The sequence below is a fragment of the Podarcis gaigeae genome (genome assembly GCF_964106915.1).
Source record: "Podarcis gaigeae genome assembly, chromosome: 7".
NCBI lineage: Eukaryota > Metazoa > Chordata > Lepidosauria > Squamata > Lacertidae > Podarcis > Podarcis gaigeae.
The window spans coordinates 57,535,665-57,546,098 of NC_139683.1; the positions used below are offsets into that span (position 1 = coordinate 57,535,665).

A 10,434-nucleotide genomic window follows, 5' to 3' on the forward strand; every position below is an offset into this window, starting at 1 on the left:
CCACCTTAAATGGCTTTAAAGGAGGACTAGAAAAAATCATGGATAATAAGGCTATCAATAACTACTGTTCGTGATAGCTGTGTAGCACTTCAGGTATCAGAGGCTGTAATGCCATTGAATGCCAGTTATTGGTGGGTAGGGAGAGGATATTTATTTGGGCTCATGCCCTGCCTGCAAGCTTTCCATAGGCTTCTTGGTGGCTGGCCACTAGGAAACTACCGTAGTTAGAATGGGACTACAGTCTGATCTAGCTTGGCTTTTCTTATTTCGTAGGCACTGCACACATCGTACATTTAAAGCACTGCCCCCAAGAATCCTGGGAAATGTAGCTTCCCCCATCAGAGCTACAATTCCCAGTTTTCTTGATAAAAATATACAGTTCCTGGGCTTCTTTTGAGGGGGAAATGTGCTTCAGATATATGGTTTTTAGGTTTTTTTAAAGCCCACTTAGGAACATTAGCATTAACATTGGTTGCCAGCAACCAGAGGAACAGCAGCGTTCTCTTACAACCACTTACTTGGGATTAAGCCTCAATGAACTAAATTGACTTATTTCTGAATAGGCACCCACAGGATTGTGCTTTAGCCCTACTGACCTCCTGTCAGGAGTCCATGGAACCTTACAGGCAAATACTTTTCATTGTGCTGTGAATTCTTACCCAATAACCTCTCTCCCTCAAAAGCTTTGAAAGAGCGAACACGTATAAAGCAGAAGTTGAGCCAAAAATTCGTGTTTTCGCCTACGGATTTTAATGCATGCTCTCCCAGTTTTATCTCATGCCAAAGATTCTGCATGGCTAATTTTTTACCCACTAACCGAGCAGCACTGCGCCGAGTAGAACAAGGAAGTGTCTCTAACATGCCGCTTTAGGAGCGAACATCAAAGCCAGCCCAGTATTCCAAATCCCTTTGAGGTGGCGGCGCTCAGGCTGCCATTGGCCGAAGAGGGTGTGACGTATTCTAAATCGCCGGGGTCGGCGCGCCATCTGATGGTTCTAACGAGTTTGCATCGGTGATCCACGTGCTTGTTGGGACAGAAGCGGCTGCTAAGGAGGTGGGGATACGGGAAAATTTCTTTATTTTGTGGGGGCGGGAAGACTTCTAATGGCGCCAAATTTCCAGAGAGTTACTGTGTGTGTGTTGTGATTCCCAAAATGCGGGCGGATTCCATATATTCATTCTCCCAACCGGGACGCGGTGGGGGGAGCCATCCCCACGTGCGTTTCAAACCCTAGGTGGTCGGCTTCCAGAAGCACCCCTCCAGGTTGCTCCCTGGTCCCGTGCATCCGGCGCGGTGGCAGAATGCTTTCGCTTAAAATCCGAATCGGTTTCCAACCGGCTTCTTTTGGAGGCTGCTGGCGATAGGCTGGAGATAAGCAGAGGGTTGGAGTCGAGCTGGGAAGGAGGTAGCGCGCAGGCGACCACAACGGGCGGGCAAGCTGCCGGGTGAGTCGGCCGCTTGGGCGCCAAGATCCAAGCCTGGGGAGCAAACGGCGGGCTTTGTTGAGCGTGCAACGCCCTGGGGATGGGGAGCTTGGTTTGGAATGGCTGGGCGCTGCATAGTGTGGAAGTGGGTGCAGCTTTTGAACGCATAACTGCTTTTAAAAGAAGAGAGCGGTCTGATCTGGCACTGCACGTTAGGAGCTGTTCTCCTGCACCGATCCTTTCCCTAGATGTACACGAGTTTTTCGCTTTTGCTCCCTTATCCTCGCTTTCCCCAGTGCTCTTCCAGCGTTTGCCGGAGCAGCAAGTTCCCTTCAGTTCAGTGAGATTCTCCAAGTAAGCCTGTTTAGGGCTGCAGCATCAGAGTGCCGTTCTATGCATGCCTGTTCCCACTGCATCCCATGGGATTTACTTTTACCTGCCTAGCACAATAGACTGCAGTTTTACTTCTTGATCCTAGGCATGTTTACGTGGGCGTCCCACTGAATTCAGCTGGGCTTACTCCAAGAAAAGTTTCATTGGCTTATGTAGCCAAATCTTATACGTGTTTACTTAGAAGTAAGTTCAACCAGTTTCCAAGTAAATTCTGAGTTTGTCCAGAAGATCAAGGGCAAGCCTAGACATGTTTATCAGCAGTAGGTCCTGCTGTCCTGTCTTACCCAAATGATAAGCAAAAGGAAAATAATAAATGGAAAATTTCATATCTGAGTGCAACTTTAATGTTCACTCTTTCACTCCTACTAAGCTTAAATGTGACCTTATGTTGTACATTTATACCTCCAGACATAGTTCCATTGTGGGTGGGCTTGTGACTGTCTAGGTTTTGTTAATTAAACATGCCTGACGTTCGTTTTCCCTTTGTAGGCGTGCAAAATGGCAGAAAGACCTATTTGGGAGCAAATTGGAACAAGTTTTATACAACTGTATTACCAGCAGTTTGATACCAACAGGGAACAACTAGCTTCACTTTATGTATGTACCAACTTACCTTTGTTTAGACTGTTTTCTCATTGGTCCTGGGTTATTGACTTGGCATCTTTGCTAAAGCAGGAAAAGTTAAGATGTGGTTGAGCTGCCTAACCAAAACTTGGGTCTGTTGATGTTGTTTTTTTGTGTCTGTTAATAACAAAATACTGTAAATTTTAGATCCCAGGCAGCTTTCTTTTATTCCTATCGGTAGTTGAAGGTAGAGTCTTGTGATTGAAGTTTTCCAAATATTTTAGGCATAATAGTGTGTTTTCTTATCGGTCACAGTGTTGCCCCCTTCCAACGTGAAGTGCTTGCAGTTTGAGCCAAGGACCAGAAAATACTGCCATAGGATTTGCCAAACTTTGGGGGGGGGGGGGTGTGCAAACAATTGTGGGAAGCTGAGTAGGATGAGGAGTGGAGCTTCCTGAAGGCATCTTGCCTAGGGGTTGAACCTGTGTTCAGAACTTGCATTTCTTTGGTCTTTTTAATGTATAGGTTTTAGTAATGTATACCTTTTTGCAGACAGATGCTTCTTGTTTATCATGGGAAGGGCAGCAATACCAAGGAAAAGCATCAATCATGGAAAAATTGCTGGTATGTTCCCACTTAAAATCAGTAGAGTTGGGAGGGATCCAAGGGTCATCTAGTCCAACCCTGTGCAAGGCTAGCTTGCTTATTGTTGTATGTTTTAAAATAATTAAATCCAATAGTTTAACCGAGGAACTGAAAGGAGAGCACTGATTGACTTGCTCTGTTTCTCATGTGTTTGCATGTTGCTAGTATTCTATATCTAGTAAGCTTGGCAGGTCTAACACTTGTTCTCTTTATGGTACTAGAGACTCCCTTTCCAAAAAATTCAGCACAACATAACATCCCAAGATCACCAGCCAGCTCCTGACAACTGTATCCTTAGTATGGTTGTTGGTCAGCTGAAGGTAAGTTTGAAAATTAATTGCATCTTTGGCATGTGCAAAGCATTTAAATCTTTGGCTGCCTCATTGTTAAAGCTGAAACATTAAAGCGTCCGAACAGAATTTTATTTATTTAAAATATCATAAACCGAGCAATAAAAATGGAAAGTGTGTGTGTTAGATGCTGTACAATACATCTGCCACAGAAAATGAAACAGAAGGTACAATGTAATCAAAATGACATACTGTAAGATTTCACTGATTTATCTTTTCACTGAAATCAGCGAGGCATAAAAGGGCATAAATCTGGTTGGATTTTGCTTTATTATGTCTAAGACTACTATGGAGCTTCTGTTTACATGATGGCCATATTTATACAGAATCTAAAATGTCATCTTCTCTTAATGTAGGTGGATGATGATCCAGTGATGGGATTTCACCAGTTGTTTGTTCTCAAGAACATTAACGACAAATGGATCTGTTCCAATGACATATTTAGGTTGGCTCTGTACAACTTTGCTTGAAATCTCTGTTCTCAAGCATGCCTTTGAGATCGTTCATCTCAAAAAAAAAATATTTGTAAACAAAAATTGGTTTTAAAATTGCTTGTATTCTTCTTCATTCTTTTGCTTGGTGATTGAAAGAACATGTATATTCTGTTTTAAATGTTAAGCAATCTCATTAGCATGATCACTTCCTCTAATATACCTGTACTTCGCTCCTGCACATCTGTCACATAAAACATTGTGTATATAAAGTACTTTAAGAATGCTCTGCTTGTCTATTTTAATTGCATTAAACATGTTGAAACTTGCATAAAGGATCACTTTTTAAATTGCTCTGAAATTTAGCTCTGAAGTAACCACAAGAAGTCCTGTTAGTGGACATGAGGGAATAACCATTTTTCTTAAATGCATTTCTTCTACATGACTACATATTTCATATCCTCATGTTATTTGTTGATATGTTGGCATGAACTCTGGGTGAATTTGCAGTGCTAAGTTTGCATTTTGAATATATTGTTTGCATGAAGTCTGAGGTGGCTGGAGCCGTTCATTATCATGGCAAGACAAGCCCCATGTACCGTATGTACCATTGTGCTGCCCCGTGTTTATGGAATTTGTTACGGCTAAAGATTTATCAGCTATGAGAATTTGCCTATTCATATGGACAATTATGAATTGGAAACACTGGCATGATTCTCAGCTTGGCAGACACATACCTGCACTAATTCTTCAGGCCAATCTAGATGTTCAGGACAACACTTTGCTCTTATTTGCCGCAACTCCATAAACTTAAGCAGTTGGTTCCCTGTCCAGTTTATTTGTGGCATTGGAACCAGCGTGTGCAGAAAGAGCTTAAAAGCAATAGAATGCTGCATAGTGTGCCGGGGGAAGAAAACAGGTTTTGCCACTTTTCATTTTGATTTTTGTATAAAATTTCTACCCACTTTTCGATCACATGATCAAGGCAGCTCACCATAGATTGTAATAGTAGACACACATATACACGCGGTTCAATAGTTTGAAGTTAGGGAATCTCCAGTCTGCAGGCTAAATTTGACCTGGCATGGGTCCCAATTGTGGTAAGTATTTTTGTGTTTTTATATTGTGAACCATCCCTCAGATGAAGGGAGGAAATCTAATAAAGAAACAATATAATAAGATGAATATGAGGCTGGTAGAGATGTCACTCGATGACCTGTGCAGCCGAGTCCCCCATGAGGAACTTGATTGCTTGTGCTGCCAGTTCCTGCCTGAAAAAAGCAGGGTTGAAGTCACCCCCCTATCAGATGATGGGCAGTGACCAAGCCTACGGATCAGCAGCGCTTCAAAGCACCATGCAGGACTGTTTGTAATCCTTCAGTGGTGCTTTGAAGTCCCAGCATCTCTGTGGTCTCAGGTGATTGGCAGGTTGGCTGCACTGCCCACGTGTCAAACTTAGTCCACATGGGGTAGGGGAGCTAAGGAGCAACTGGCCCCACCAGCCAGATCAGGTCCCCGATCCCTGCCTTGGCTAATGGAGGAGACCAGAGGATGTTTCCCTTCAGCTCTGAAGCCCCAGGACAACTGGCAGTGGAAAAGATTCTTTATGGCAGGGACTGGGGATGCAAGCTCTCTGCAACTGCTGCATCCCTGGCTAACCGATAAAGCCAGGCTGGTCTTGCTGCAACATTGTTCCTGGGAGACACAGAGTGCAATTAAAGGAGCAGCAGCCCATACTTTTTTTCCCCATAAAGGTAATTCCTAATCTAGCCGCCGCTCTGAGATGGGAGCTTTATCGGTGATGGATATTTTGGTGTTGAATTTTTATGCTGGCTGTCACTTGTAATGTGCAAAGACAGACTCATCAGGTTTCGCGTTTGATGTGGTGAAAGTCTGTGTGATGTGCTTCTACCAAGGGGGGGGGGGGAGAGGAGGAACCTTCTGTCAAGGGCTGCCTGACCCAGGGAATGGGGATCACACTGTCGCTGACTGTGTGCCGGCAGCAGACAGACCCAAATGCCAAAGTCGGCTGTCTCCCATTTTTTCCTTCCTTCCATCCACACAACATTGGGCCAAGGCCAGCAGGTTGCCTATAACGTTTTACAATATCGAGTTTAGATAGTGAACTCTTCATTTACTAAAGAGTCATAAAGCTATCAAGGGCTGCTAGCTATGATGTTTATGCCCTGTCTTTGTTGTCAGGATGCGGTAGGTCTCTGAATACCAGCTGTTGAGAATCGCAGGAGAGCTCTGCTGTGCCCAGGGTCTGCTTGCAAGCTTCCCTTGAGCACCTGCCTAACAGAGGGCTGGACTACAGTATATGGGTCTTTGTCCTGGCCCAGTAGTTTCTTTTTATGTTCTTTCAAGCTTAATGGTAGAGCAACTGCTTTGCACACCAAAGGTCCAGTCCTGACATCTCCATGAAGGGATGAACAGACTCCTGTCTGAAACCCTGAAGAGGTATTTCGAGTCAACAGAGGTAGCTAGATGACTGACTCTGTATAAGGGAGACTATTAAGTGCCACCTTTTGAAAGTATAGGTATACCTCAGGTTACAGACGCTTCAGGTTGCACGTTTTCGGGATATGGACCTGCCAAAACCCGGAAGTACTGGAACGAGTTACTTCTGGGTTTTGGTGCTCGCGCATGCGCAGAAGTGCTGAATCGCAACCTGTGCGTGCGCAGACGCGGCGCTGCGGGTTGCGGTTGCTGCAGGTTGTGAACGTGCCTCCCGCACGGATCACGTTCGCAACCCAAGCGTCCACTATACTGTATGTGAAAAGGATTGATTGAGAGGTCTTAGTAGACCACAAGCTTAGCGTGCATCTACAGTATGATGCAGGAGCAAAAAAATTAAATGCTATTCTAGGCAGCATCAACATAAGTCTAGAGTCCTACCTCACCTGGAGTACTGTGTCCAGTTCTGGGTGCCACAATTTAAGGATATTGACAAGCTGGAATGTGTGCAGAGGAGGGTGACCAAGATCAAGGGTCTGGAAACCAAGCCGTATGAGGAACAGTTGAGGGAACTGGGTACGTTTCGCCTGGTAAAGAGGAGATTGAGAGGAGAGATGAGAGCCATCTTCAAATATCCAAAGGGCTACCATGTAAGATAAAGCAAGCTTGTTTTCTTCTGCTTTGGAGGGTAGGACCTGAACCGATGGATTCAAGTTACAAGAAAGGAGATTCTGATTAAACATCAAGAACTTTCTGAGAGTAAGAGCTGTTCGACAGTGGAACAGACTCCCATGAGAGGTAGCAGACTCCTTCCTTGGAGGTTTTTAAGCAGAGGTTGGATGGCTATCTGCCTTGTATGATCTAGTTGAGATTCCTGCATTGCAGGGGATTGGACTAGATGACCCCTGGGGTCTCTTCCAACTCTACAATTCTATGATACTATGATTTATGTTAAGTATTTAAAATGCACTTTTTGTGCCGATGAATTCTCAAAGCAAAAAACATCCAAAGAAAAATACAAAAATAAATCGGCATTATTATGTTACCAGCAAGGAGAATAATACAATGAACTACAGCTCAGTTATCCTTAATTGTCCATATGAATGGGCTAAGTTCTCATATCTGATGAATCTTCAGTCGTAACAAATTCCATAAACATGGGGCAGCAAGAGAGAACATTCTTTTAGTTGTCAAGGACAACCTAGTTTCTCAAAGCAGCAGCACCTTCAGCAGAGATTAATTACTGGACCTTGATCATGGAGATACATATGGAAGTAGGCATGCCATCAAGCAAACAGAAATGACACTCTATAGGGCTTCAAATATAAGAACTGCTGGTGCTGTGAAAGTAGCCCCAAACAGATTGGAAACCAGTGGAACACGTGTAGTATTAATGGCTACCACTCTTCACCAGACTTGTTGACACATTTTTGCTGAACTGAACTTTTAGAAGTGCTTTCATTGGGTGTCCTCCGTGGAGCACAGTAGCATAGTCCAATCAAGAGGGCATGCAGTTGCAAGGTCTCTCTTTCCCAGAAAAGCATAGAACTGATAGATGCAAGCTTAGCCACAGCCTTCACCTGAGAAAGCAGGAACCCTGTATTCAAGGCTTCCTTCCAACCTGTGAACTTGTTCTTTCAGTGGGAGTGTGATTCCACACAGGACAGAGCATTCTACCACTTCTTTGACTTTAAAACCATCCATTGTTAGTATCTGCAACTTCTCTGGAGTACATTTCACTGTGTTTACTTTGGTCTAGTCTGCTTCTGACACCAACCAGATGTTCAAGGAAGACATCTGGTTCAGATGGAAAGGAGAAAGAGAGCTTGGTTTTGTTAGCAATACAAGGACAACCCACTCCAGATTGCCTCTGCTAGTAGTTTCATGAACATATAAGCATGGGAGGCAGAGTAGATCCCTGTAGGACACCGTGAACAAGGTTCATTGGGAAAGAATGTCTTCCCATCATTGTTTTCTGGAATCTTCTGATCAGGTAGGAGCTGCATGACTGCAAAATAGTGCCTTCCAATGCCCAAAACATGTCAGACAGAAGAATACCATCATCAGTGGTATCAAAACCATCTAAGAGGTCCAGGAGAATTAGTAGGGTCATACTCCTGTTTTTCTGCTGACAAAGGTCATCAATCCAGACAAGCAAGGCAATCTCAGTCTGAAATACAACCCTTTCCTACTGTTGTCATGTTTTGTTTTCAAGTGTTTGAAAAGGTTCTTTCCACTCTCTGAATCAAGCTCAGGTAAATCCAGTTCTCATCGCCAACTACAGTCTATATTATTATTGTAGTAGTATAGTGGATGCTTGGGTTGCGAACGTGATCTGTGCGGGAGGCATGTTCGCAACCCACAGCGCCACATCTGCGATTTGGCATTTCTGCGCATGCACAAAGTGTGATTTAGTGCTTCTGCACGAGCGCCAAAACCCGAAGTAACCTGTTCCAGTACTTCCGGGTTTCGGCATGTCCGTATCCTGAAAATGCACAACCTGAAGTTTCTGTAACCTGAGGTATGACTGTAGTAGTAGTTTAGGGAAGCTTTTAATGTTTAATAGGTTATTATATTTTAGTGTTTTGTTGGAAGCCGCCCAGAGTGGCTGGGGAAACCCAGCCAGATGGGCGGGGTATAAATAATAAAATTGTTGTTGTTGTTATTGTAGTAGTAATACCCTGCCCATCTGACTGGGTTGCCCCAGCCACTCTGTGTGGCTTCCAACAAATATAAAAGCATAATAAAACATCAAACTTTAAAAGCATCCCTATACAGGGCTGCCTTCATATGTCTCCTAAAAGTTGTATACTGTAGTTATTTATCTCTTTGACATCTGATGGGAGGGCATTCCACAGGATAGGTGCCAGTACTCAGAAGTCCTTCTGCCTAGGTTCCCAGTAACTTCACTTCTCGCAGTGAAGAAACTGTCAAAAAGCCCTTGGAGCTGGACCTCAGTGTCTAGGCTGTATGATGTGGGTGGAGACGCTCCTTCAGGTATACTGGGCCGAGGCTTTTTAGGGCTGTAAATGTCAGCACCAACACTTTGAATTGTGTTTGGAAATGTACTGGGAGTCAGTGTAGATCCTTTAGGACCAGTGCTATATGGTCTTGGCGGCCGCTCCCAGTCACCAGTCTAGCAGCCACATTCTGGATAAGTTGTAGTTTCCAAGTCACTTTCAAAGGTAGTCCCACGTGGAATGCATTGCAGAAGTCAAGTCGGAGATAACTAGAGCATGTATCACCCTGGTGAGATAGTGCACAGGCAGGTAGGGTCTCAGTCTGTTCCAAATGATCTCTTTGAAGCGTGGAAGCTGTTTCTGCATGGTCTGATCCTGCATCTCTTTAACAACGTGTGTAAACAATAGCACATGAATGGGAAATACTGTAACAGGAGTTTCTTGGGAAGTAACCTATACAGGTAGTTCAGTGTTCCATGTTCCAAACAGCACCAAGTGTACTATTGCCAAGGTATAGTCAAACTGATATTGTTGACCATCATCCATGACCATCCTTGGCTGAGATTGATGGGAGCCCAACACAACATGGAGAGCCCCATGTTGGCTACCTCTTCTGTTGCCTATAATATGTTTAATTACAATGGAACTTGCTTACCTCTTGCCATTGTATTATCACAATACTGACACCATATTTCAAATATATATTATATAGCCAGCCCCCCCAAATTTTTTCCTGCACATTGGGTAGACAGAATCATGAAAGTCCTATTTTGTTGCTGTCACTTAGATTAGCAATTCTTCAACAGATCAGCACATTAGGCTAAGAAGAAAAGTTGGAGCTCTACATTGGGAAAACCCAAGACCTTAAAAGACCCAAGACCAAGAAAGATATAAAATATTAAATTGCCTAGTAAGAACTAGGCTGAGATGCTCCACAAGGATTGGTCTGTGTTCTGTTCTAGTTGCATTTATTGGTTGGTGGTTCCATCTGTCATATAGTGGTCCTCATTAACATTTCACAATGGTTCCTAAGGCTCATGAACAATCTTATTATTAAGTTATGATAGACAATCTAGTTTATCCTTCTTCCTGCTCTTTGAGGAATACTCCTTGAGGAAAGAGTATTCCTCATTTTTTTGCATGTCAAGGTGTATATGCTGTTGAAAAGTGTGAACCTTGTGAAACACTTTCCCTCAGAGGCTTTAGTGG

General features: G+C 43.7%; 1 protein-coding gene across 2 annotated transcripts; it reads left to right on the top strand.

Annotated features, from left to right (window-relative positions):
- The first annotated feature begins 903 nt into the window (after nt 1-903).
- On the top strand, nt 904-4,143 carry LOC310849018 (nuclear transport factor 2-like). Of its 2 annotated transcripts, XM_083748737.1 has the most exons (6): nt 941-1,054; nt 1,352-1,446; nt 2,308-2,415; nt 2,935-3,006; nt 3,249-3,347; nt 3,734-4,143. In XM_083748737.1, exons 3-6 carry the CDS (start codon nt 2,317-2,319, stop codon nt 3,845-3,847), a joined length of 384 nt encoding a protein of 127 aa, XP_083604863.1. In that variant the 5' UTR covers nt 941-1,054; nt 1,352-1,446; nt 2,308-2,316; the 3' UTR covers nt 3,848-4,143. The 2 variants fall into 2 exon arrangements, with proteins under 2 accessions (XP_083604864.1, XP_083604863.1); XM_083748738.1 differs by lacking the exon at nt 1,352-1,446 and having other exon boundaries at nt 904-1,054.
- Nucleotides 4,144-10,434: the final 6,291 nt, after the last annotated feature.

Coding starts and splice junctions, on each gene's coding strand:
- LOC310849018 (XM_083748738.1), top strand. CDS start 2,317: ATGGCAGAAAGACCTATTTGGGAGCAAATTGGAACAAGTTTTATACAA. Junction 3,007..3,248: donor CAATCATGGAAAAATTGCTG/GTATGTTCCCAC, acceptor TTATGGTACTAG/AGACTCCCTTTCCAAAAAAT. Junction 3,348..3,733: donor TGGTTGTTGGTCAGCTGAAG/GTAAGTTTGAAA, acceptor CTCTTAATGTAG/GTGGATGATGATCCAGTGAT.